This window comes from Syngnathus typhle, linkage group LG13 (genome assembly GCF_033458585.1).
Source record: "Syngnathus typhle isolate RoL2023-S1 ecotype Sweden linkage group LG13, RoL_Styp_1.0, whole genome shotgun sequence".
In the NCBI taxonomy this organism is placed as follows: Eukaryota; Metazoa; Chordata; class Actinopteri; order Syngnathiformes; family Syngnathidae; genus Syngnathus; species Syngnathus typhle.
Window position 1 is genome coordinate 8,697,042 of NC_083750.1, and position 26,369 is coordinate 8,723,410.

The 26,369-nt window shown below is 45.3% G+C and overlaps 3 protein-coding genes across 7 annotated transcripts in view; 1 reads left to right on the forward strand and 2 right to left on the reverse strand.

Annotated features, from left to right (window-relative positions):
* Window positions 1-199: 199 nt before the first annotated feature.
* Window positions 200-4,285, reverse strand: rab12 (RAB12, member RAS oncogene family). Its single transcript, XM_061295317.1, has 6 exons — window positions 3,892-4,285; window positions 2,748-2,808; window positions 2,112-2,250; window positions 1,629-1,718; window positions 1,445-1,549; window positions 200-1,342 (listed from the first exon to the last, which is right to left on the reverse strand). Exons 1-6 carry the CDS (start codon window positions 4,109-4,111, stop codon window positions 1,235-1,237), a joined length of 723 nt encoding a protein of 240 aa, XP_061151301.1. The 5' UTR covers window positions 4,112-4,285; the 3' UTR covers window positions 200-1,234.
* Window positions 4,286-4,595: 310 nt separating this feature from the next.
* Window positions 4,596-7,671, forward strand: napgb (N-ethylmaleimide-sensitive factor attachment protein, gamma b). The gene is made up of 11 exons (XM_061295314.1): window positions 4,596-4,769; window positions 4,908-4,975; window positions 5,174-5,258; window positions 5,331-5,348; window positions 5,420-5,560; window positions 5,726-5,792; window positions 5,874-5,944; window positions 6,027-6,105; window positions 6,278-6,357; window positions 6,592-6,721; window positions 6,958-7,671. The coding sequence occupies exons 1-11, from the start codon at window positions 4,714-4,716 to the stop codon at window positions 7,099-7,101; spliced, it is 939 nt and encodes a 312-aa protein (XP_061151298.1). The 5' UTR covers window positions 4,596-4,713; the 3' UTR covers window positions 7,102-7,671.
* Window positions 7,672-7,784: 113 nt separating this feature from the next.
* Window positions 7,785-26,369, reverse strand: part of LOC133165544 (piezo-type mechanosensitive ion channel component 2) — a 32,716-nt gene continuing 14,131 nt past the window's right edge. For all 5 annotated transcript variants that reach the window (XM_061295298.1, XM_061295296.1, XM_061295299.1 and 2 more), the window contains 38 exons: window positions 26,171-26,364; window positions 25,636-25,763; window positions 25,393-25,566; window positions 23,512-23,762; window positions 22,450-22,610; window positions 22,051-22,227; window positions 21,857-21,979; window positions 21,509-21,709; window positions 21,221-21,425; window positions 20,912-21,013; window positions 20,670-20,835; window positions 19,694-19,937; window positions 19,294-19,411; window positions 19,073-19,229; window positions 18,903-18,992; window positions 18,461-18,585; window positions 18,272-18,340; window positions 16,820-16,923; window positions 16,077-16,197; window positions 15,851-15,919; window positions 15,613-15,779; window positions 15,346-15,548; window positions 14,965-15,138; window positions 13,911-14,507; window positions 13,534-13,792; window positions 13,253-13,432; window positions 12,810-13,134; window positions 12,587-12,719; window positions 12,347-12,494; window positions 12,025-12,236; window positions 11,790-11,948; window positions 11,584-11,731; window positions 11,112-11,300; window positions 10,937-11,029; window positions 10,562-10,851; window positions 10,414-10,493; window positions 10,016-10,211; window positions 7,785-9,625 (listed from right to left, as the gene is read on the reverse strand). In XM_061295298.1, coding sequence (XP_061151282.1) covers window positions 9,373-9,625; window positions 10,016-10,211; window positions 10,414-10,493; window positions 10,562-10,851; window positions 10,937-11,029; window positions 11,112-11,300; window positions 11,584-11,731; window positions 11,790-11,948; window positions 12,025-12,236; window positions 12,347-12,494; window positions 12,587-12,719; window positions 12,810-13,134; window positions 13,253-13,432; window positions 13,534-13,792; window positions 13,911-14,507; window positions 14,965-15,138; window positions 15,346-15,548; window positions 15,613-15,779; window positions 15,851-15,919; window positions 16,077-16,197; window positions 16,820-16,923; window positions 18,272-18,340; window positions 18,461-18,585; window positions 18,903-18,992; window positions 19,073-19,229; window positions 19,294-19,411; window positions 19,694-19,937; window positions 20,670-20,835; window positions 20,912-21,013; window positions 21,221-21,425; window positions 21,509-21,709; window positions 21,857-21,979; window positions 22,051-22,227; window positions 22,450-22,610; window positions 23,512-23,762; window positions 25,393-25,566; window positions 25,636-25,763; window positions 26,171-26,364 — 6,785 coding nt within the window. In that variant the 3' untranslated portion in view covers window positions 7,785-9,372. The remainder of the gene's footprint in view (window positions 9,626-10,015; window positions 10,212-10,413; window positions 10,494-10,561; window positions 10,852-10,936; window positions 11,030-11,111; window positions 11,301-11,583; window positions 11,732-11,789; window positions 11,949-12,024; window positions 12,237-12,346; window positions 12,495-12,586; window positions 12,720-12,809; window positions 13,135-13,252; window positions 13,433-13,533; window positions 13,793-13,910; window positions 14,508-14,964; window positions 15,139-15,345; window positions 15,549-15,612; window positions 15,780-15,850; window positions 15,920-16,076; window positions 16,198-16,819; window positions 16,924-18,271; window positions 18,341-18,460; window positions 18,586-18,902; window positions 18,993-19,072; window positions 19,230-19,293; window positions 19,412-19,693; window positions 19,938-20,669; window positions 20,836-20,911; window positions 21,014-21,220; window positions 21,426-21,508; window positions 21,710-21,856; window positions 21,980-22,050; window positions 22,228-22,449; window positions 22,611-23,511; window positions 23,763-25,392; window positions 25,567-25,635; window positions 25,764-26,170; window positions 26,365-26,369) is intronic.

A 26,369-nucleotide genomic window follows, 5' to 3' on the forward strand; every position in this document is an offset into this window, starting at 1 on the left:
ACCATATGACTCATTCATCTCTCAATGGACACTTACATCTGAAATTCATAATACAGTGCATGCTTTTCCAATCCCTACTGAATATCGTTAGCATCAATCAATTATCAATGCAGGCAAGAGAAATAAGTTAATATGCCCAAAAAGGTGATTATCAACACAAATATTCATGCGTTGAAAGGAAGGCGAGACCACAAGAATCTGGTAATAAATATAGACATCTTTAATTTCATTAGTCCAAAAATGCCACAATAAGTATAAACAGCAACAAATCCAGATTGCAGTGAGAAACCCAAATCTCTCGGAGATCTCTAAAACGTATTTAAAAGAGCAAAAAGGAAATGGTACAAGAGAGCGGTATAAGGGTTAGTGGCAAAAAATGCTTGTAAGCGTTCTTAAAGGTAACAGATATAAAACGGATCATTTTGTAGTGAGCTCGCATTGCTAAAGCACCGTTTTTTTCATCTGAAGATATTTTTAAAACAAAGAAAAAAAAAATCAACTAGTGTATTTTTTTGCTCTTACAGTGCGTGGTGTACTTGAGACACAGTACATCACACACAAGATGTGACTCGACTCAACTCGGTTTGGATGACAAATGATCTGACAATTGGACCTGTATTTGACTTTGATCAAATATAGATGCTGAAATCTGGCCCAATTTTGATATGCATGTTGACAAACGCTTGTAGGAAACCTTGCCACAGAAATTGGTGTCTTATGATAAAAAGGCCCTGAATGTAAAAATAATTTTAAAAGTTGGAAATACAATGTGCATTGACTTTTTTTATGTGCACCATCATAGTGCCAAAACACAGTGCACGTGTCCCTCACTGTAAAACCGTTTCTGTCATGACCGTCAATTTTCTGCATGTCTGCTTCATTCCCAAACACATTCCTGAACATTCAGGCCTTGTAATACAAACATCATCTCAACCATTACTACAGCATTTTAAAACATATATAATAAGTGTGCTTTTGTCAAAATGACAAAAAATAGTATTGGATAAGCAGAGTTAGGAAGAGAAGGAGCTCTAAATAAAATGGGGGTGTTGGTGGTGGGGGGGTCTGGCTACCTCAAAGGCACGTATGTATGAGGATGCACAGCGAGCGAGGTAGTCCGGGATGCAGGTGTTCCAAATCGCTGCTGCCCCCTCGTGGTCAGTTTGGCACATTGCACGTGTGAGCGGAAGGACGTTGTCAGGTTTTGGGTTGGGTTAGGTTTGGTGCGGGGCTTTCAGCAGCAGCGCACGCGAGGCGGGGGCAACTCCGGAGGCACTTCGGGTTCAGGTTGCAGGGACAGCACGCTGCCCGAGAGCTCCTTGTTGGGGACCTCAAGTGGCATCTAAGAGTGATGCAAAAAAAAAGATCAGAAATTGGGTTAAGCCATTGGAGTGCTCTGTGGTTCGTCGTCTTGCCTCTGGGTAGCTGGTTACAATATACCCACCTTGCTGAGAATGTCATCCACGAGTTTAAGGAAGATCTCGTCCACGTTACAGTTGTCCTTGGCACTCGTCTCACAGAAACGCATGCCGCTTATCCGAGAGGAAAACTATATGACACATCGAGTTTAGCATGAGTGTGTGTGTGTGGGGACTGAAATGGACACTAGTTAGTTTCTTAACACTCACCCTCTCTCCTTGTTGTCTTGAGATGACTCGATCGCTCTCGCAGTCCATCTTGTTGCCCACCAGGAGGAGCTCCGCCTCCTCAGATGCATACTGAAAAGGCATTACAATGCATTTATAAAATTCATTCATACATTATACACAAGCCTGACTTATGCATTTGGAACAAAATGTTCCTAATGACTGTAGGTTTCTTTAAATTAGATTAAACACTTACATTTAAAGTGTCACAAATTGATCTGGATTTTTTTGTTGTTGTTGCAATTTTATCCCTCTCATAGTCACTTAGCCAAACTACCGTAATTTTCGGACTATAAGTCGCGTTTTTTTTCATAGTTTGAGTGGGGGGGCGACTTATACTCAGGAGCGACTTATATACATATGTTTTTTTTTTCACTTTTTGGGGCATTTTATGGCTGGTGCGACTTATAGCCCGAAAATTACGGTATGTCATTTGGATATGGCTCACGAAGTGTATTAAACAACCTTGTCAATCATCTTCATCCACTTGGGAAGGTCGTCAAAGGTCTCCTGCTTGGTGATGTCGTATACCAGCACAATCCCCTTGGCACCGCGGTAGTACGCCGACGTGATGCTGTTGAAGCGCTCCTGGCCCGCTGTGTCCCTTTTCACATCAACAGTCATATTTCACACTCGGCTAAGAAAGGGTGGCTTTCAGAAAATCAATTAGCTACACTTGTCAATCAAAGTTATGACGCATCGCACGGCCCGCCCGTCTGTCAAGCGTTAATGTACCTGCGGCAACCCCAGTGGGACATAGATATCAGATGGCGTCGCCATCCCGTAAAGATGGAGGTGAGGGCGGGTGCGGCTGTGATGAAAGCTGGTTGACATGACAAAAGCACACATAGGAGGGAGGTGGGGGGGGGGGGAAGGGAGGGTGCAGACGTGTGATGGGGATGTTAGCTGACAGGAAAAGACGTGTTAATGACACAAGCAAGGGTGGCGTTGACAATGCATGCAACATCAGCGCACTCAAAATGTTTCGATTGTGCAACATAACGGGGTGGTCGGCCAGTATTCAACAAATTTGTGATCCTTTGAGATAATGATATGTTAGACACACAGATGAAACATGCACTTGGAAAAACTTTTGCTCACCAGATCTGTAGTCGGATCTTCTTCCCCCTCAGCTCCACTGTCTTGATTTTAAAATCAACTCCTACGTAGTAGAAAAGCAGGATTTGACTTATAATTAACTCCTATTATTTTTAAATTAAGCAATTAAATTAGCCAGCCAATTAATCTACATAGAATAGAATTATACTTGTATTGTATTACAACAACCACATGACATTGAAAGTCAAAATTCTACAGATGGGCTAACAAACAGCAATTCCAATCATTTCAATTATTTCAGAAACAAGTGATTGACGTTACCAACATGGTCATGGAACAAATAAAACTCGTAAGTCAAGGCACCACTGTCGTATCATGACGATAATCAATTGTAATGATTCTCTGTGAGTGGAACAAAATGCAAGGGCAGAAAACGGAGCTCTGTTATGATGGCAGCTGTCGGCACACGGGCGACTATTTTGGGATTGGACCCTGATGACAGACTGCTGAGCTGTTTTGCTCAAAACAACAAACCAGGAACAGAAAATGTGACAGTCAACATCTACAATACACCAAAAGCACCTTCATGGTGTGGAATCATTTTACTAATAGTGATCAGTCACTCACCAGTTGCAATAAATGGGCCAAATCTCCCAAAACATTCTTTTATAAGCTTAATGCGCTTTATTAGCTAATGATTCTCCTATGGATGTGTTTTAAGACACATTTGAAGATATAACGTCTTCTACTGGCCACATTTATTCCATTTTATTCTGTCCTGATTTAATAATCAAAGTAAAATAAATTAGCTAGTGTAACGGGAGATGATTGAACACAGAAGCCTAATTGATCCAAAATACTATCTGAAGTAAAAACGGTTTTAATTTTTTAATTTTTTTAATGTTTTGCAAGCGAGAGTAGCCTTATTGTTTGTTAGCATTATTGTTTGTTAGCCCCGGTTGGCTATCTAAGAGATGCTAACATGACTGTACATTAGATTGAAAATGGATTTATTTCGACAGCCGGTTTTCCGCAGGATATGAACGGACTTTTTGATCCTCGTAACTTGCAATGCTGCTCATAGTCCAATACAAGTTAAATGACGGATTTAAATGCCAGTACTGTAAATCGTGTTTACGACACAAGAAAGTCACCCAAAGAAGGTGACTTCTTTTTCGCCTCTCACCTACGGTGGACTTGCAGGCCTCGCTGAAAGTATCGTCGGTGTAGCGCTCCATGAGGCTGGTTTTCCCCACGCCGCGGGAGCCGATAATGATGATTTGAAGCTTAAAGTCAGCGGGCCTGGGCGGCATCTTCCTGCGGCGAGACTGAGCCCCCAGAGCGGGCGACGAGTTTGAGGCGCTCCCGCCGCCAGACCTCCGGGGGATGTCATATCGCGGATCCATCACTAGCTCCACATTTGTGAGCAAAAGTTGAAATAGCACAAGTCCAAATGTACTTATTTGTGGTGAATTTGTTTTGTTTCCAGGGAACTTTGACAGGCAACTTCACTTCGCGTTGACGACTGTCCAGCCATTAGATGCCGAAAGACGGTGACGTCATTCGGCCCATGAAAACCGTTTCCTGTTCCGTCGGAAATGTACAAATTAAATAAATATTTTATGAAAACGCATTTTCAATGATTTGATGAAACACAAGAACGCTTAAAAGTAATTTAATTGAAATGCGGTTGCAAATAATCGCGTTGTAATGATCCAATAATAAACACAAATACTGTACATAATTAGTTTCCTTTTCATTTGAATATTTATTTTATGTCTGGTAGAATATTTTGAAGCGTGGTTTCATTGTAACCGCTGTCAGTATTTAAATTTATCGTGTTGTCTAAATAAATAAATTTAAGAGTAATTCTGCTGCTCAAAGGCTTCCGTAGGCTGCGCAACAATGTGACGTCACACCCGAATCGCCTCAGCTAATCCAAACGTCGCCAGCTGACGTTCCACAACATCGACAGCTCACCTCCTTCGCAGAAGCATTTAACAACAGCATGGCTGCTCAGAAAATAAACGAAGCCCACGAACACATAGCCAAAGCCGAGAAATGGTAAGTGCGAATCACCGCATTGTCTTTAAAGCTACGTTTAGTGCTAGCCAGTGCTTGCTAAAGGGCCACTGTTGTGTTCTCCTGATGAATGCAATGAATTACGTGTCATCGATTGTTGTATCAATTGGTTTATTGCAGCTTAAAGACAAGCTTCACAAAATGGAAGCCGGATTTTGACAGCGCTGCCTCAGAATATGCTAAAGCAGGTAATTACTGGGGAAAAAAACAAGAATGCGGGGTGCGTTTTGACTACGGTATCGTAAATACGAAGGAAGAATACACCCCAAACCACAAGATTATCATTTAGAAAAATCTTTCAGGAACATCAACATTCACTTTGATTGCAAGCAAGCAAAAACGCCCCTACTCGGCCCGTGTGTTTACCTATCACTGTTTGCTTCCAGCTGTATGCTTCAAGAACGCCAAGCAGTACGAGCAAGCAAAGGATGCCTACCTGAAGGAGGCAGAGTATCACACGGAGAACAAAACGTATCCTTCTTCTCCTCTTGTCGTTCCCACATTTCTTTGCTTTGCTTTCTTTCCTTAACTTGTCCTCTGCAGGCTTTTCCACGCTGCCAAGTGAGTGCATCCTTTAAGAACACACAAGATTTCATTTTATTTTTCTTCACGCGTTTGTCTCTATCTCTCAGGGCTATTGAACAAGCAGGCATGATGATGAAAGAGCAGAAAAAGATGCCCGAGGCCATCCAGTACATCGAGAAGGCGTGTATGATGTACATGGAGAACGGGACACCTGATACCGCCGCCATGGCGCTGGACCGTGCTGGGAAGTCAGTATGAAACTGTGGTGGAGTTGTTGTGCCTTTGCAAAGATTAGCATCACCATCATAGCCAAAAGAATTGAGGTCTTTTTTACACATAAGAATAATTGTAACATAAGTCTAGTCTCTGTAAGCAGTACAATGTGATCTACAGTAGCTCTTTTGTTTGCGCAGGCTGATAGAACCGCTCAACCTGGAGAAGGCTGTGGACTTGTATCAGAAGGCCGCTGGTGTATTTGAGGTATCAATAATAAGCTAGATAAGTGTATTGTCTTCTTCTGAGGATTAATTGCTATTTAATTGTGTCGTGCGCTCACTGTAGAATGAGGACCGTCTGCGTCAGGCTGTGGAGTTGCTGGGCAAAGCTTCCAGGTTGTTGGTGCGATTAAAAAGGTAAAGTGATTGAGATTTATTTATTTATTTTTGTTCCTTGAAAGTGGAATTATTTAAGCTTTACGTACGTGTGGCCGCAAAGGTTGGACGAAGCTGCTGTAGCTCTGCAGAAAGAGAAGAACATGTACAAGGAGATTGAGAACTTCCCAATGTGCTTCAAGGTCTGCTTCTTCTTTATTAATCTTTGATTTTCTAAATTTCTTTTTTGATACCTGTCTCCACATGTATCTTATTTTTTTATTTTAAATGAAGATAGTTTCAGATTTCATTTTTCAATATGGTTAAAATAAGGATATAATTACGAGCAGCAGAATGACTTGTGTTTTTGTTCAGAAAACGACGGCCCAGGTCCTGATCCACCTTCACCGAGCCGACTTCGTTGCTGCTGACAAGTGTGTCCGAGAGAGCTACAGGTGGGAAACACCTATTTTCATCTACAAAAAAAAATCACATTTAACATCCATTCTCCGGTTGAAATGCCGCGTTTTTGGCGGAGCACCGCAGCTCTGCTTACCTTTTGATTTTGATACAATCGAGCGTCCGTGTGGTCCACTTGGTCAGGCGGTGCTCCAGAGAGCCAAAGTGTTGTATAGCAGCAGTTCAAAGATTTTTCGTAATATGTCTTCTTTTGGTGGGGGTGGGGACAGCCTGCCAGGTTACAGTGGTAGCGAGGACTGCATCGCCATGGAGACACTGCTGCAAGGTTACGACGAGCAGGATGAGGATCAAGCGTACCGGGTGTGCAACTCCCCCCTGCTCAAGTACATGGACAATGACGTGAGTGCCTTAGTCTTAAGTCAGTTCACCTACGTTGACCAATAATAACTTGAGTCAGTTAGCGCAATGCTAACATGCAAAACATCATAGACAGGCAAACAAATAGTAATGAAGTAAAAATCATCTTACCGTTTTTTTTTTTTTTTTTTTTAGACGAACACAGTTGATGAATGATAAACTATCAAAATTTACTGATGTGCCCACTTCTGGTCTTCTGTTGTATTTGCGGTCTGCAGTACGCCAAGCTGGCCATCTCACTGCGGGTGCCTGGCGGAGGAGGCAAAAAGAAAAAGGCCGCCGCTGCTCAGGCAGGGGGCGCTGACGGGGAGACGACAGCTGCCGCTGAGGACGAAGATGAGTACGAGGGTGGGCTTTGTTAGCCGCATCCCACCATCCCGCTCCTTTCGTTCTTCCATCTGAAACCTTCACCAATTCTCTGCTGTAATGGCCACAAAAGGCCCATGTTATGAAAAAGAAAATTTAAAAAACAAGTAAAATATTACAAATGCTCCAGTAGATGTTGCAGATGAATTTTAATTTCAAGTGGAAGCAGAGATGTCCTTTTCACGCATCGTCACGTGCATGTGTACATTTGTTGTGCGTCTTGAGAAAAATATGTAAAATGCGTGTATGCAATAGCTATGGAATTGATTCAGAATTGTAATAATGACCCAATTGCATGACTCTACAAGCTCAACAGAATGCAAATGAACACAAAGGTTAGCTTGTAGACAGTTGTTTCCTCTTTGTCTACCTCCAGCTGTGTGTGCGTTACCAATTTTAAAGCATTTTAGCATAAAATGCTGAGTCATCTTACTGTTTCTCGAAGGAAATACAGATGTTTTTTTTTTATTTTGTGATCTTGCCCATGTGTACATTCCTGAAGAAACAAATATTGTTCTCTGATGTATATTTGATGTGCACATACAATAAACAATCTTTAAAATGTATTAAGGTTCCTAATCCTAAAGCAGGAAGCAATTTGGGTGATTGTCGGACGGGCTTACCTCTCTTCTTGGGGATGGTTACGAACCACTGCAAACTTAAGTGGAGTGAGGCACCATTTTGGTTTTATTTGTCACTTCCATCACAGCCTTTTATTATTATTATACACATTCACTTCTTATCTATTTGCAATGAAAATGAACAATAATGAAGTTCTTCTCCCATGCTACAATGTCCTACAAATGCATTTTTTTTTTTTTAACCTTTCACAATCATCAGTCGATTAGCCGAGGAACTTCCTACTCCACTCACGACAATTCGGAAACTGCTAGATTATTAACTGCTTATTATTGGCAATTGAAAGTCTTTTCTTCAGGTGCATCAACTCACCGTCCCTTTCTTGTGCAGTAAACATTACATCATGCCTTTAGTAGGTCTAGTTGGAGCCAATGTGTGTGAAGAGCGCTTCCTGAGAAAGATACTAAGTGGTAAGTAGAAAAGAAACAAATGGAAAATAAACACATCTATTACCCATGTCCGATTCAGATGTTTTCAGAAAATAAAAATATTTTCACAGAGAACATTAGTGTCAACCTATAAGACATACAAAATACTAAATTAAAAATGTCTCGGGCAAATATGTGATTAGGCTAACGAAATTAAAAACATGAAGTGTCTCCCACATGAAAATGTTTTTTCATGCTTTCTATCCACATTTGATCTTGACCCAAAACACAAAATCATTTTTACTTCTGTTCTTTCTTTGTTTCTCTTAAAAAAGCGGAAAAAAATGTATAGATAAAGTATGTTTTGATTTACAGATCAATGTAAATAAAAATCACTCATTTTGTAATAAAAAAAAAAATCATTGGTTTATTATTACCTATTATGTCATTATTTTGCAAGTCTTTACTTTTTTAAATCCCAAACACACAAGGTAATGTTTTTTGATAAAATGATCACAAAATTTGCAGATAAACAAACAATCTTTTGTGTTTCAAAGAAACAAACTGGACTTTTTGAAAGGAGGCAACTGGACCCTTTTTGTGGTTGAGTTTTTTTTAACCTAATAAATGACTTGATAAATCATGTTTTTAGGCTTTTTAAAATTTGCACATTGTTTTTGATTATTCGCTAAATTCCTTGAGTTTTTTTCTCTTGCTTCTATCAAAATAGTTTTTCAAAATTTGTCAAGCTCAAAACAAAAATGGGGAGTTTTATCTACAAATTTTGAGACTTTTTTTTAAAATGGAACTTTGGATCCCTCATGCAATCACAGCCTGAATACGTTAGAAGAGCGCTTCCTGAGAAAGGTGTGTGTGTGTGTGCGCGTGCGTGTGTGTGTGATTTAAGACTTTAAAAAATTAAATGCACAAAGGAGAAGTGGTTCTCCCAAAGACCAAAACTTCCAAGAAGTTTTTGGGTGTGTTTGTGTGTTGCACATCAGTCATTAAAAACTATTGCACGGTCCCCTGTTCCAAGAATTCCAGTCAGAGAAAAAGAATTGTGCTCATTTTTTGTGGGAAGCCCTTTCTAGAGGTCCTTGCACGAGCAGTTTAGAAAAAAAGTCTTGCAGGGCGGGAACTTTTTTTTTTTCTTTTCTAACAGGGTACATCGTCTCAAAAAGTAGTCGTCTCGTTCGCTGACAGCAGCACCAAAAGTCCGGAAAAGGCAGGCGGATAGAAAAAAAGGACAGGTGGGCGCACTCACTGAGTCTTCTCGCGTGTCCACTTGATCATGGTCTCGGGCGAGCGATAGAGAAAAATGAGCTTGGCATACATGTCCTCCTCCAGGTCCAGCTCTCCCGTCTCGCGCACCAGGAAGATGTCGGTGCACAGCTTGAGGATGCGGTCCACATTGGGCAGCTCCTCAAACATGATAGTGTGCGAGATGCCGCTGAAGAACTCGCGCACAAACTTGCCGATCACCAGCACCACTGACGCGTATAGGCCCATGATCCTGCACGCAAGCAAGGTGGGAAACAATAACATTCTGGGGCCAATCAATGCTTTTGAACAGTAGTTCACTGTACATCCTCATTTTATTTACTATAGAAGCCTTACTATAAATGTTTATAAATTTTTTACTTGAAAAAAAAACCTTACTATACATGGTCGTTTTTTCCTTTTTTTTTTAACTTACCTTTCTGTAAATGATCATTTTTTTACTTAGAAATTCTGACATTTTTCTCATATTTCTGATGCATTTTCCAAATTTTGAGATAGTAATTTAACTTTTAAACAAAAATTGAAATTGTACCGATATTTTGTCCATTTTGGAGAGAAACAACGAAATGACAACAGTTTGATTGCGTTATGCACTTAATGTAGTGTACGTCAGCAGTCGTACCCGTATCCGGCCAGGAAGCCCAGGCTGGGTGGGCTGACTTGGTCGCTGAAGACGTAAAGCTCCAGGCAGGCATCGTGGTTCTGACTCTTTTTGATGGGTCCGCGCTCCGTCTGGTTGACAATCCACCACTCCTGGAGCTGACGGTGGGTCGTCTTCACTTGCCGTAGGCTCACGCTGATGTTCCACATCTTCTCGTCTGATATTCAATTGCAACACAGCACTAGTAAGGTCCAAGTCAATATTCATCATATCAGTATTTGCATTCCTTTGACTCCATTTTGAATCCTTATGAGACGAGTCCACTAGGACAGGTCTCAAAACAGCTTGATTTCCCCCCCCCTTCATTTTGATCAATTTAGCTCTACAAAGCAGAAGAGAATCAACGTGATTCTCCCTACCTTTATTCAGCTGCTCAACGGGCTTGGCGTCGGAGTCGCTGGGCGCTCTGATGTAGCGCGGGAAGATGTCGGTGAGTATCCTGCGTGTGGAAAAGAGAATGTTAACGGGATCCGCTGGCTCCCCAAGATCAGCGACGGGTCCACTCACACGTGCGACTGGTTCTCGTCTCCCCTGAGCAGCAGCACGAGTTCCCTCTTGGTATCGTTGGAGAGATTGGTGACCCGTTTGCCGGACGCCGTCTCCGCCTTGGCTCCCAAGCTTAAGTTGCGCTGCACGGACCAGGACACCGTGATGGGGAAGTCCTCATCCAGAGCCAGCATGTCAATGAGGGTTTTCCTGCTTGGGGGGCTGATGGTCCACAGAGAGTTGGAGCTGCCCTTCAGCTCTGCGATCACCAAGTCACCCGGCATGTAGCCCCCCAGCCACTCCAGCGCTTTCTGGTGGCGTCAATGACAAATATTAGGAAATAATGTTTCCACCACTAGTTGATCTGCGACAATTTCTTCTTGGCGCTGTACTCACCTCATTATCATTGTACTGTTTGATGAAATAGTTAAAGTCTTTCTCCGAGACTTCTTGCAGTTGTTTCTGCTGAGCGCTCATGGTGAAGATGGGCTGCCATGGAGCGAAAGGCAAACACCGTGAGTGACTTTTCTTTTTTTTTTTGTTCGGGAAAAGTCTCGCCTTCTCGTTTTACCTGGAATCCCGCCAGTGTAATCTCGAAGGAGACGTCCAGAGGCGCGTTGACCACGCCGGCCACGGACTTGATGATCGACATGAAGAGCAGCGGGAACCACACGATGCAGATGAGCAGCATCACGATCATCCCGCCCATGCCGTACTTCACCACCTTTTTCTTCTTCTGGCCTCGTGGCTGAGGGTACCTCTGGATGGGCGGAAAGATGGCTTGCTCTCAAATTGAGTACCAGAATATGTTTTTTTTGGTATTTTCATCTCAATCGCCTTGGAGAAAAATCATCCAGCTATGACTATTTGTGCTTTTCCCACTTAGATATCTGCTGGCACAGTAAGATATACATACAGACCGGCTGCACTGCGTGACTGGGCAGACATTTAGAAAAGTTCAACCAGGAAATCATTTCAAGCAACACTTGGCAATCTCATTTCTCGCTCGGCTGCACTTCCAAAAGTGAATTTGATTCCAGCACCTTCTCTGACTCTCGCCAGCATTTGAGGATGAAGATGTGAGCGTAGATGTCCTCCACACAGATCCAGCTGGACAGAGACAGTGACGTGTCCGTCCACACCCAGTCCATCACGGCACGCAGCTCAGTCAGGAACGGAACCATACGGAACCTGCAAACAATACCGCTTTGTTTGTTTGTTTGTTTTGCTTTTTCAATGACTCGCTTACCCTTGAAAGAGGAAGAGGTTGACATAATTGTAGCTCTTGGTGAGGAAGTTCCCCAACACACGGGTGGGATAACCGCAGCGGATCTGATACGCCGACAACCCAAAGTAGATGCACTTGACAAAATACCACATCTGGGCCACGGTGTTCTTGTTGAAACGCCTTGGTGGAGGTAAGAAAGACCACAAATTAAACTAACGCCATTTGAAGGCCAAACGATAAGCGGCTACGTCCTCACTTCTCTGTGACTCCCGGCAGGATGAAGAACATCCAGAAGTGGATGCCGAAGACCAGGAAGACCTGGAAGATGACCTTGCCCATGACAGACTTGCGCAGGTAGAGGGCGCGGTCCACCACCATGGTCCCAAACTGGATGAGGACCATCACTAAGAAAGGTCCAGGGACCTGATCCTCTGACAGCGACGAAGTGATGTCTGCCGCCGAGTGTTTCTGCAAGACAGCAGACGTATGGGCTGTGAAGATTTTCAACCGGGACAATTTTAGGGCAGAGCTTTTTTCACAGCACCCTCATTTCAAGAGCACGTATGAGCAACACCTACGCCAAAAGCCCAGAAGCCAAAGACGATGATGATGAAGTCGACGGTGTCGGCAAGGAACATGAGCACGTAGACGTCGGTGACGGCGCTGTACTCGGGGTGGATGAGGTCATAGAAGAACTGACGCATGGGCACGTAGATCTCCATGAAGCTGAAAGGCACCCACAGAGCTATGAGATGACTTACAAGTCAAAGAAGAGCGGCAGAATGTTTGAAAAGGTTTAAAAGGACAACACGCTGTACATCTTGACACTATAAGCTCTGGCCTTGAAGAGCTGCTCCTTGAGCTTCTCCAGGATCATTTGCTTCTTGGTCTTCTGATGCACGCTGGCTTCGCTGCCGTCCTTGTGGCTGCTGCCGCGGGAGGTGACGCTTCCTGCGTCGGGAACAAGGCATCAAATGCAAAGCCTGTATTTGAGCTTCGCCGTCGTCGGGCTCCGAACCCGGCAAAAACAGATGACCTCACCCCGCTTGGCTCGGTCGGACGAGTGCAGGGATCTGTGTGAGACGTGCGAGCCCCCGCTGGAACTGGTGCGCCGCTGGTAGGTGTTCTCCTGCTGTTTGTGCAGTTGCACTCGCCCCGAGTCCATGGAGGTGCCAAAGTTGATGGAGCGTAAAGTGGTGGTGGAGCCACGCCGCCCTGAGGAGGCATTGGTGGCGGCGACGGAAGCGGAGGTGGGTTCCGACTCCCTCTCGCTCTCGTCTCTACGGCTCCCATCATCCTCTGACTCACTCTGACGGGACGCCGCCCTCTTCTCCTTGGGGTTGTCCTCGTCCCACAGGCCGTGGCACTGGGATGACACGGGTGCCGTGGGTACGTTTCTTTGTTTTATGTTAATTTCTTTTTCCCCTCAACCTATTAGCTGTTTGTAAAATAGAGTTAAACTGTGGTCATGCTTTTTTTTTTACCTTGAGGATGGACCTGTGAAAGAAGAGCGCCAGGAGTTGGACTAGATCGTAGTGAACATAGCCGTCCTTTTTCTCCACACCGATGATGTTGGGCGGGTGGTAAGGGTTGTCCTTTAGTAACTTGTTTTGGTTAAAAGGAAAGAAGCCAAACTGGAAAAAGTACTTGATGACAATGGTAACCTGACAAGGAAAAATACACAGAGACAGCTAAGATCCTGCCACATTCAATCTTGTTTGTTGTTAAAAGTTAAAGGTCAAACTCGTTGTCCTTAATTTGGTACCTCGGTGTAGACGATGGCGGTCATCCAGTAGCGCTTGCTGGGCCTCGGCACCGACAGCATGGCCCACAGGAAGATGGTGACGGGCAGCACCAGCGTGGCAAAGTTGGCCGACACCATGTGGTTGATGATGATGACCAGGAAGCAAACCATTTCAGAGTGCGCCACTAGCATGTTGTACAAGGCATAGCACAGCTGCAGAACCAGCGGCTGGTTCTGGTAGAACTTCTCTGACTGGTCCAGCTCCTCATCGTAGAACATCCTGGCAATGGACCATCGAGGTCATTTTCAGACCAACTTGAATTTGGTTTCATGAAAACCAGTTGAAATCTTGTCGAGTTCGTTTTCAAACCAGTCTAGGCTTTGGTAGTGTGTCTTACTTGTTGAGCAGCAGCTCGCTGGCCGTCAGCTCCGTGGTCATGGAAGGCAGCAAGATGTCGGACCTGCTGTCCGAGCGGCTGTCTGAGGTCATGAGCATGCGCCGCCGTCTCCTATCCTCGTCGCTGTCGTCGTCGCTCATCTCCAGACGGTCGAAGCTGACCGCCTTGCTGTAGCTGGGCGGCACGTCGCCGTCCGACGTCTTTGAGGCGTCCGTGTCATTGGGGCACATGAGATCCCCTGTGTGTGGAAAGTCCTGCTGACATCCTTCTCCTCCACCCTCGCTCTCACTAATGGCGTCCTCTTGGAGTTGATTAGAAGGCTCTTCGTCTTGCTTGAAAGACGCCCAGATGACACTCTTCTGCTCATGTTCCACTTCCGGTCCCTCGTCGCTGAGAACAGGCCCCTCCATATGTTCTATTTGCTGTCCCACTTCCAACTTGTCTTCCTGAGGATGCCTCTCTGATTCACCGCAGGCTCCACCCTCATCCTCAGACTCCTCCAGTTCCTGGGACCTCTGAGGAAGACGTTGTGGTCCTTCCTCGCGATGATCCCGCTCATCCTCCACTTCTTCTTCTATGGTTTCCGCGGTGCCCTGTCTGGAGGACATAACTCATGAGATTTGATTAGGATCCAATTTTTATGTACATTGGTTTGAAAATAACAGCTAGGTAAATAAAATACGTACAGTGATTGTTGACATCTGCAGGTCAGTTTAAGAGTTCAACATTATTTCTAAAACCAGTTTTAGGGAGATCATTTCAAAAACCGGTTTAAGGCTTAATTTTCAAACCAGTTTACCAATGGATTTTAAAACCAGTATGAAGCTCATCTGACTGATTTTTACTATATCTCGTTCAAAGTTGAAACAGTTGAGTTAAATGTTTAAAATTCATCCAGATCAGTGGAAGAAAAAACACTTGACTAGTTCAACTTTGACGCTAGTATTCCTTGGCATAGAATACGCGATGCAATGAAACACAAACACGTGACAAGATGGATGGATGCTGAAATGTGTGTGTGATGTGTGTGTGTTGTGCCCAAGGCTGGTTGCACCTGGACACGAAGCTGCTGCCGCTGTCTACGGACGAGGTGGACATATCCAGGCCGTACATCTTGCGCAGTTTGGGCCGTGGGCGCTCGCTGGTTTTGGGGATGCACTCGGGCATCCCGTCCAGGTCCTCCAAGGTGGACTGACGAGAAAACAGGGTGGTGGCCTCGGTGTAGGCGCTGAGATGGGCCGACGAAGGTGGAGAGTGTGAGAAGCGGGATGAGATGGAGTGTCAACGACTCAAAATGATGTCAGCGTAAGTATTTGCTTGCGTGTTTTTCATGGCCATGGGTCCTTCACAATTTTATGAGCACACTGTTTTGATGAGATGAGTCCATATGAACCGAATAAAGTATCTGATGAAGGTAAGCTCAATCGTCACATACCTCGATATGCTGTCCCTGGAGGCCGTGGAGGCCTGGCTCTCCATTGGGTAGGCTCTCTGCCGTCGCCGCCGCCGCCGGACCCCCGTCAAACTCCCCCCCGACTCATCCTCACTGAGGAGGTCCATGCTGGCCTGCCGTGACATGTTGAGCCGCATGGCCTTCTGGTAGTACACGTGAATGCTCTCCCTGGACGGCACGTTGCCCTGGTTGAATTGAGGCACGTCAGCGCTAGAGAACCTCACAGAATGCTTGAGCACGGTATTTTACCTTCTTGACCTCCCTGGTAAGCATGCAGCGCTCAATGCGCAGCACGGTGGAGATGTCGATGTATTCCCGGCACACTTCGTTCATCCAGCGGGTGAAGCTGTCCACGGTGGTCTGCAGCAACACCCATGTGAACTTGATGATGTTGAACACACGCTTGAAGATGTTGTCTGCACATGGTTTGACCAGTTAGGAGAAAACAGGAGGAGGAGGAGGAGGAAAAGGAAGTGAAGAAGCCAACCTGGGCCAGAGTTATCGTCTTGTTCTTGGCTGTCGGACAGGTAGTCCGTCTCGATGCCCAAGTAAGTTTCTGCATCGCAAAGGGATTCAGTGAGGAATTTTCAAAGCGTATCCAGTTGGAAGTTCGACTTCATACATCAAACACTAGTTAGCCGTGTTCACTTTCAAACCAGCTCAGAGCTCATCCAGGCCATTTTAATACTCAGTCCCAAGTCCCGCCCACTTACCCTGCTTTTTGCTTTTCTTGTGTCTGCCTCCTTTGGTGTATCTCTTCCAGAACTTGCGTTTGTCTCTGGCTCTTGCCTTCAGGGCTGCTTTAGGGTCTTTGATCCACGTACGGTAGAGGAACTGCAGATTGGAGAAGACACAAGATGATAAGAACAGAGAGGAAAGATGCACGGACAGAGCAATTGGTGAAAATAGTGCCACGTGCAAAAAGGGTACAACACTTCCCTACCCAGCACGTCACGACAACAACAAGAGGTCACAATCACAAATTCATATCCACGGAATGATGTTGCAGCAAAACACGACGTAAGAGGCACTTTTTGGTCATGCACAAATGGGGGGGGAGGGGGACAACCGGTTGATTTACCTTTCCTGCTTTCACTACATACTGGAGCACAGTTTTAGGAAGCTTTATGACCGACCTGGGCAAAGCCAGAACGGCCGTCACAAATTTCCCGATAGCTCGCTACAGGTGGGAGAAGATAAGGGTGGAGAGAGGGAAGGAAGGAAGGCGATAAAGGCGGACACAGGTAGAACATGGTCAGAGAAGACACGGGTGGGGAGGAGACAAATACACAGGTTGGGGGGGTACAAATGAAAGATACAGGTGGAGAGAAATGACAAAAGGTGGAGAGGGTTAGTCGAAAATCATGTATTAGGGTTTGTATAAAAGCAGACGAAATGTTATTCATATGTGGGTGAAAACAAACAAACAAATCAATCAAATGTGTGCAGAAAGTACCTGGAAGGCGGACCTCCTCGGTGGCTCCTCGTCTTTCATATCGTCCTCTTCCTCCTCCTCCTCGCTGTCGGTCTCAAACAAGTAATACTCGCCGCTTCTAACCACTGACAGTGACAGCACAAGGTTGATTTCGAAGGCGCACAAAGGACAACAACGGAAAGGAAGGAAAAGACACAGAATCTACCATGACGAGCACAAAGCGCTGATGTGATGTGCGTTTGTCATTTGAGTCGACAGCAGAGTTTAAAGTGACAAGGCTGACTTGTGTCCTTGAACAGAAGTGCAACTGACTGGCTGGGCAAGGGAGGGGGGGTGCTGGGGTGGCAAAATTCAGAGCGGTGGGTGGGTGGGGCGTCAATAGCCGACATGATCCGTAACCAAAAAGGTAACCAGCCTTTTAGGAACAAACAAAAATGGGAGAAAAAAAAATCCCTCCATCTGTACTTTCACACCAGACAAGAATTTGTTAGTTGCGGTTTTGCCTTCACACCACAAAGTGATGCAGGAGGAAATCATTTTTTCAGATTGTGTGTTAAGCAACCAACCAAACGGACACTATTAAAACCTAAGCTGACACATGAAACCTGCCATGTTTATTTTTTAAATACTGTATCTACATTCAGTTTCTCCACTGAACGTTTGATATGACAGATGACCTGGACATGAAAATCATAATGTCATTCTTCTGTAACTTTGTTAATTAACTAACCAAATGGCCAAAATCAAATCTATGACTTTATGAAAAATAAGTCAAAACTGCCTTTTGAATATGCTTTTTTTCCACTGAAATCCTGATGTGCCAAGTGATATGCTGTCATTTCAGACTTGTCAATCACTGCCTAATATGGTCCTGACTCCTGATGTAAGATGACTGTTAATGCACCAGAATTCGATGATTTCACATCTAGTCCTGACAAAGTGACGCAGGAATGAGTTACGATGTTTTTTGGCAAGTATGCTAATTAAATAACTAACCAAGCAGCCATGGAAACAGCTCGACTTAGAAAACGGAACGATTTAATGGCTGGTGACGCCCGTTGGTTTTGATCATGTCTGCGGGCAAAGAATGAAACCTTTGGAGGCAGAAAGGACTTCATATCTTTGCGTGAAAACACTGTAAAACGTGAGCGATTCCCCACCGCGGGCTCGTCGGGCGTTCGGAGCAAAAGCACAACCTCCGGCCGTTAGTCCTTTTCTCGTTTGCCTCCTTGTTCTCGTGTCTATTTAAGGCGTTGCCGCATTACGGGCACAGATGGTAGATCTTCTAAAGTGCCTCTTCAGCAACAGTCAAGCAGCGTCCTTAAATAGAGACAAAAGGACTAAAAAATACCAGAGGACAGGCGGTGCCTTCGGCGCCCTCGGACCGAGTGGGAATCCTCGGTGGCGTTCTGGTCGAGGACACAAGGGCCAATGGGAACGAAGGAATGAGTAAGAGGCGAGGGGTCAACCTACTGGAAGCATGGTCAACCCACGGCCTCCACCAGTGCTTTTTTTTGGTCTTGGCTTTGGCTCGCTGCGCTCCTAAAATTTAACAAATGACATCAGTGCAACACGACACAAAGTAAAAGACCAAAGGAAGAGTGGCTACGTTAGCTTAGCATCATCAACACGGGCACTGGGCCGGCCGGGCCTTCGCCATACCCTCGTCCTCCTCGTCGGGAGGGGGCGGGGCAAGCGTCTGTCCCTCCCCTGACTCCTGCGCTATGCTCAGCATCCTCTCCTTGCCACGCTTGAACTTTTGCTGCCGCACCTTAATGCGCTCCATCCTGTGCAAACGGACACACGGGAGGGTGAGTGATTTGAGTTATAATAAAACAAGATATAAATAATAAACAAACTAGAGAAATAAACAAGAAAAAGAAACAAACTGAAAAAGTTTATTAAAAACGAATGAAAAAAAAAGAACAAAACAGACAAAACAGAAACACAAGAGAATAACAATTCAATTGGTAAAATCAAATTATACATGAAAAGAAAAAAAGAAAAACAAAATACATAAAAAAATGAATACAACCAAAACTAAATAAATAGAAACAAAAACAATATAAAACTCAGACAAATGAATCAAATAAAAACATCTCACTGTCGTTTCAGCTGCTCCACAGATTTACGCTCCTCCTCCAAGCGTGCCCGCACTGCCTTCACGATGGTGGCCTGGAAAAGCTCTGCCCCCCTGGAACACAGTGCACGCATGCAACACAAGTGAGAACACCACTTGGTTCTCTGATGGGGACGAGGCGGAGCCGCACATACCTGGAGGCGAGGATCTGGGAGGCTCTGATGTCGGCCACCACGTGCAGGAAGTAGTAGCTCATGAAGACGCGCCGCTGCAGCAGCAGGAAGGCAAAGCATATGCTGTCCCAGATGATGCCTGCATCGTCGCTGGGCAGCTCGCACCGCTGGTCCACATCTGCTCGGTACGTACGCGTCAATGGCACGATGTTGTTTGTGTATGCGTGTGTGTGTTGTCTTACTGAGATGTTCCTGGTTGGTGTTGATTTTGTATTGCTTGATGGTGCATGCCAGACTGAAGAGCTGAATGAGCCAGCACTTGTGGGGGATCAGAGAGTTGATGTATCCACAAGCCAGAATCTGGGAAAAAAAATCAGGAATGGATAACGGCATAAATTCATTCTTAATACTTCTGTTATCCAAACAACACATTCCAGCCTGATATAATAACATGCACCATTTTGATTAGATTGAACAATTAAACACATTGTAGAATGTGTAATTCAGCAGTTTTGTGCTTTCTGGCAGTTTTGATACAATGTTACAAAGATGTAGAACAAAAACAAATAAACTAGAGGTAATTGTGTCCTCGCATGAGGAAAAAAATGCTGCTGTGAGCTGTTTCCTCCTGCATCTACTCACAGACAAAATGTTCTTCATGGTGATGACAAAGATGTTGTAGGCAATGAGGAAGTCCCAGTAGTGGAGAATTTTTTTGATGGGCTTGAGCAGGAGCTCACCGCCGAAGAGCAGGAAGTAGAAACAGGCCACCAGGTAGCCCATGCAGAACACGCTGATGCGCGTGGTGCCCGTGATGAAAATGATTGTCAACACGAACCAGAACAGATAGCTGAACATGATCACCTTCAGCATGTCCAAGTACGACCTACAGGGCACAGTTGGGAGAGAGACGGTTATTGCTCCTGCTTAAGCGCTACCCAGTAGAACACCACTTGGATAACATACCAAGCAAAGGCAAAGTACACGCCTATCTGTCGTATGACCCATAGTAAGAGGAAAATGCAACCGCATGCGTGGCAGCTGCCATTACAGGTGATGGATTGGATGTGGTGAAAACATAGGAAGCAGCCTGAATGGGATAATCAATCCCCACCTTGATGGGTGAAAATACCTTTTCCATACTTGAAAGCTATTTATTGAGTTAGAGCACAAGGGGGAGGGGGGGGGGGGTTTGAGTGTCTAAGTAACGCAGTGACCGACAGAGTGTTTTTGCAGATTATGGATCTCTAACCCCGCCCCCGCCGGGAACCGTAATTTGATCCCGGAGGGGGAAACGGCGATGGAATAAGTGCAGAGCGGCCGTGGCGTGCTCTCGACCTCGCGGCGAAGTCTTGTTGATGGACGCAGAGTGCGTTAATAAAAGACGCGTCCACTTTGTGCGGCAAAAGACTACAATAGCAAGCACATGCGGATCGATGGTCGCGGACGACTAAGCATGCCTCGGCCTGTACCTCAAAAGTCTGCTTTGTGTGACCTCCTTCAACGAGCCATTGATATGGCAGGAAGTTCAGGATGGCTCACTCACCGAGTAATGCCACGCCTTCCAAAAATGCTCAACCCAAACAGCGGAATGCAAAGCGGGTAGCAAGCGGCGTACCTGCAGTGGATGAAGTCAGGGACGGGGTTGTGGACGCTAAAGGAGGACGCGTCCAAGTCCCTGCAGATCTCCACGTTGTCTCCAGCCATAATGCGCACGGCCGCCTTGTTCTCGTCGTCAAACACTTGCCTCTGCATGGAGGCGCACAGCAGCAGCATGAAGTCATCTGGAGAAAAAAGATCCACGTTCGCCTTAACCGGCCTGTAAATGTGCCGGGCGGGCGGAGGGGTGCTGCTACGTACAGATGAGAAAAGACGGATTGGGCCTGGAGAGGAAATCGGGAACATAGAGCCACATGACCACGTTGGAGTCTGTTGAATAGCTCGGGAATCTCCAAGGATAGTCTAAAAAGTGAAATAATTGCACATGGACTTGCAGCTTTTGCTGGATATGATATAGGGTATTTGTTTGGATTTGAAAAACATTCAGAATATTAGAGTCACATTTATTTACAGAGTGCATACTTTAAAATGTTTTTGATACACAAATACTTACTTAATATACTATGAGCATTATTCTGGAAGAAAATGGCAGCGACGGCGTTCACAGACCTTTACACGCCGCGGGGGGGATCCCGATGCAGATCAAGTACTGGAAGGTGAGCATGCAGGCCAGGAAGCAGCAGTACTTGGGCCAGATCTCAGCGATGGCCTTCCTGCGGCGCCGGTACATGACGGTGATGAGGGCGAAGGCCTGCAGCATGGCGTAGAAGTCCATCCGCTGGCCAATCACATTCACGCCCAGCAGCAGGCAAGTCTGCGGAGAGGCGCAAAGAGCGAGCTTTTCATTTATTCACGCGGTGACGTGTTAACGGGATTGAGCTAGAAAGGCAACGCCACCTCTAGTCCGAACTTGTAGAAGAAGTAGTTGATGAAGTATTTGATGAAGCACACGATGCCCACGTCTAGGTGTTGCCGCGTCACGTCGTGGAAGATAATGCGAGCAGCAGGAGGCGACAGCTTGTTCCTCACACGGAAGTACAGTTGGTGGCGGTAGATGGTCACCTCGAACGCCAGCAGAGCCAGGATCAGGAGGTTGTGCTGCATATACAAAACACCAGTATACAAAGTCCTTTTGACATTTCGCTACGAGACCCCTGTAGAGCAAAACCATTTCCACCACACTGGGAATGTACGAGTTGACCGAACGCATAACATTTGCCCGGACCGACTGAGGTCTGGACTCACCCTGATGTAGCCCAGCATGTCGTCGCTCTTTTGTAGGCCCACCCAGTTAGCAGGATCCACCCGATCTTTGTAGAGCAGAGAGCCCATCATCTCATTCTTTTGCTCAGGGGTGTAGGCAGCCGGCTGTGGCAGGGAACACATTCTCAGGCTCCTTCGACGCCGCCTTGATACATATCATTACGACAATGTCTCACCATGGAGCAGTTCTTGGAGTACGTTAGCGGCTTGATGGATTCGAGCTGGTACAACATCTTGCACACGATGATGACGCACGTCCAGACGCTGCACACGCGGGACGCCAGAGGCCGATACTGGCTGTAGGGCAGCGCAAAGGCCCACGATGCCAGGAATACGTAGTTGAGCAACGATACCTGGGTGGCGGACACATTGTTAGCCTAGCAACTATTAGCATGTCTCATTTGAAATTGGAGCCGACGGCAGGTCAATATATCTTCTATTTTGAGCCTTTTTAAGATCAGGTGGCTATCAGGTTATACGTAATTTAGCATGTGAACTTCTAGCTCGTTAGCATTTCATTTGTAGTAGCGGCCTCCAACAAGGCATGATGTGGAATACTTTTAGATCTGCGTTACCTCGCGGATGGAGACCAGCACCACGTAGCAGGAGACAATCTTAATGATGTGGATCTCTAGCAGCCACCAGATGAACATCTGCAGTTTATGGAAGTACTCGAGGAACTTGAGGAAGAGCACTGTCAGCCGGTCCACGACCAAATGCCACTTGCTCCTCAGATCTGGAAACAATCGTGACATAAAAGTGTCATCCTGGCTCTTTTGCTAACGTTGCACTTGCAAATAAGTGCAAGACTCGGTTGGTCCTACTCATCTGAGTCACGACGAGTACTAATAACATAGAAAAAAGGTGGGAGAATCCCAGGGGGCCTAATTATCTGTACGAGACTTTCAAACAGAATCCAGTGAAATAGAATCTTGGACTTTTTCCACACAGTGGCACTACGATGCTTTAAACTTTTACAGATATGAAGAAACCATAACGCTCCTTTGCAGTAGTAAAGATTATATTAGCATCGGTTATTATATGAAATTCCATCGGAAATACAATCAGGATCTTTGCTTGAAGTAAAAAAGTACCTAACAAAGCGAAGTGAGTGCTTGAGCTATGCACGGTGTCAAATTTGAATATGCCACATAAATCTGGCCCAGACAGAAAAATGCGCACTGGCCGAACCACGCCGCTTTGGGAGCGGTGATTAACGGGTGCACTTTGGGTTCGTGGGAGTTGCGTAAATCTTTCAGGCGGGATATTCCTCCCTCGCAAACTCGTTCAAAACAAATGAATGAATTATTCACAGGTTTTCAGAAACGTAACGGGGCTGGAAAGACGCCTGGCGGGACTCCCCCCTCCTGTGTTGTGTTTAGAGCAACTTGGACCTGGACGGTATGAATTATCAGAAGCCACTTCGAGCGGCCTGTGTAAGATGGAATTTTTTAAACGACATGACGTGGAAAGATCCCACCTTCTCATGTACAATCAGACACATTCTGAATGTTGGACAACATCACAAAGTAGCCAGAGTCACTACTTTTGTCAAAATAATATCTGCATCAAGTCATTTTTTTTTTCCATTTGAGGCAGGCGTGAATGATTTTATCATCATTACGCGGCAGTCATACCGGAACTCTGCTCGGTGCTGGATTGGGTCTCGGTGGCCGTGCTGAAGCGCTGGCTGTCGTCGGTGCTGGACTGCCTGGCGTCGGAGAGGCCGCCTGGCTTGGTCTCACCCGCCGAAGACATCGAGTCGTCCTTCACTACTACCAGAGTCTGCTCCCCCTGCTCTTCCTCCTTGCTCCGGGACAGCGAGGCCTCGGCGGAGCTGGCGCTGAGCATTGTGAGGTCAGCCAGGCTGCCTTCCGGGTGAACCAGCCTAGTGGATGATGATTATTATTATATCCATGGAAGAATATTAGCCACATTATGTTATGCACCAATGAGGATCTTCTATGGCTGTGTGAGTTTGGAAGTCCGTATTCATTTTGATGGCTTAATTCTAGGGAATAAAGTCTAAAAACACTTTTGCACTTTTTTGTTTCTTAAGGGGACCAAATGCACAAAACTAACCATTTCTTTTAACATTTTGATTCATAGTTTAAATGGTTCACACAAACTCACCGCACAAAGAACTGACTCATAAACGCTTGCCGGAGGACAGCTAATAATAAATATTTACACCGAACGGATGTGCATTAATCAGCATCTTTATAGAGTGATATCACAGTTTCAACAGCTCAATTATCTGCAGACATGCTCCGAATTGCGATTTACTGCACTCGTCAAACTGCCATTGTTGTCCTCAAGAGCCCATAAACACAAGACACAGATACTCAAACTGATTCTCCTCGGGCAATCATTCGCTCCGTATTGATGGAAGTGAAGCGACATTGCAACAGGCAGAAGGGTGCAAAATTCTCGCTGCTTTTTTTTTTTTTTACAAAAATCGGCTGCATGTCAGTCACAAGCAACTGCGCTAATATTATTACGTATGAGGATGCTAACACTTACTTTTGTTGTTGACTTATTTTTTGCTTGATGCTGCTCAGGACAATAAAAGTCACAGAGAGTGAGGAGAGAGAAATTGAGAACAGACTGAATGCATGTATGCATAGAATAATGCAGATGTGCTTCTGGGAGGGTTCAGGCTTTTCGTTCAAGTCATTTTATGTCCATGCATCACTTAGATATAGCTCTAAAAATAATGACGATAAAAAGAAAGAAGTGCTATTTCAAGGGTATGGATGAATGTTTCATGGGGGATTCAACAATCTGGGCTACAAGCACAATGGAAGACTCCAAATTTGAAAACAATTCTTCTCAGTCAAGTAGCCCAAACCACTCGGGAGTTTTGCTATTCCAGGCCAGGTCCTTTCGAGGGCTAGTCAGGTGTAAGAACAGCTTGTGTTGAACAGGATGGCTTGAAACTTAGGTAAGATGGTGAAAAGACATGTCAGGTCAAAAAGAAGGGACGCAGAGACAGGTTGGAAGATGCAAGTCAAAAAAGAATGGCGCATTCCATTAAATTGGGATATCGGACATTTGATACATGCCGTTGTTTTGTCAAATAAAATGCTGCGGACGATTTGATATTTCCCAGTTGCCAGCTAACTTGAAGACACCACCAAGTTAAGTCATCTGAGTGAATTGTGGGAACAATTGTGGGTAAGACCCAAGGCGAGAGGGATAAAGGAGAGACTCGAGGATTTTACGGGCAAACCGGGAGGATGCTGATGGATGCCACAGAAAGCGAGCCTCTTACCCACCTATTCGTGATCAGATACACACGCCAACTGACTTTAGCGTGGCTGTGAGAGGAGGAGGAGGAAGAGCAGTGGCGCAGAAAGAGCAAGTCACACAAAGAGAAGGGGAAAAAAAAAAGCAACAACAAAAAAAGCACACCATACAATCAAGTTTAAGGTTACTAAAAAAACAAACAAAAAAAACAGATCACTCAAGGTTCCTCCGTAGAAAGAAGGACTAGGAATAATCTCCCAAAAATATACCTATAGATAGTGCTCTCTTCTTTGGCCACCACCGCTTGCAGGTCGGTGAGCTGCAGGAAGCGATCGTGGAAGTAGTGCAGGTGCAGGATGCACACTAGCAAGAAGGAGGTAGGGATGAAGATCCTGGTGAATAGCTCGGACACTGAAAATTTCTCCAGGCCCAAATCCTTGAAACTGCATAGAGAGAGAAAAAAAAAAAGGATTTTAATTGCAGGAGGCCAAGGGGATCAAAGTTGACCTCACCTGTCTTTGTTCTCCGCCGAGTCGGATCTGAACTGGAAGGTGTAAACGGCGATGAGCACCAGCATGGTGTACATCACCACAGACATCCAGAAGTATTTAAGGATTCTTCGCCACCACTCGTAGTGCACCTGGGAATGGAAAGGTTTTTTGTTTTGTTTTTCCTTGGGGTGTTTCTACTTAATGGACACACACACACACACGTTAATGGTGGCAATGCATTCAATGACACACACGCTCAGGGGGACTGAGCTTGAATGTTTTGGTTTCAGGCCGATTAGATTAGGAGGCGCTCAATTTTTACGACACGGCGCTAGAACGGTCAGCACCTCCAGACTAGGCGAGTATTGAATTTGCAATTTGGAAGGAGCGAAGCAATGATGACAGAAGTGAGCAGCCATTTTGTTTGCAGAACTGTTAAAACAGCTGTCGTTTGGTTTCATTTCATGAATTTATTACTTGTGAGACAGCGATTTTATTGTCCAAAAGATATTTGTCGTAAAATGCACGTAATGGTAATGGGTGCCAGTAAACAAACCTGGTAGAGCACCACGCAGGAAAGGAACATCATCATGTAGATGATCTTGTACATGACGATGTTCCCCTCAAAGCTGACGAAGAAGAACATGCCGCCACAGATATAGATCCAGTATTTGACCAGCAGGGCCATCACCAAGTTGCCCAGCACGTGCATGACGTCCTGTTCGTCCTCAGTCTCAGATTTCTCTTCCTCTATG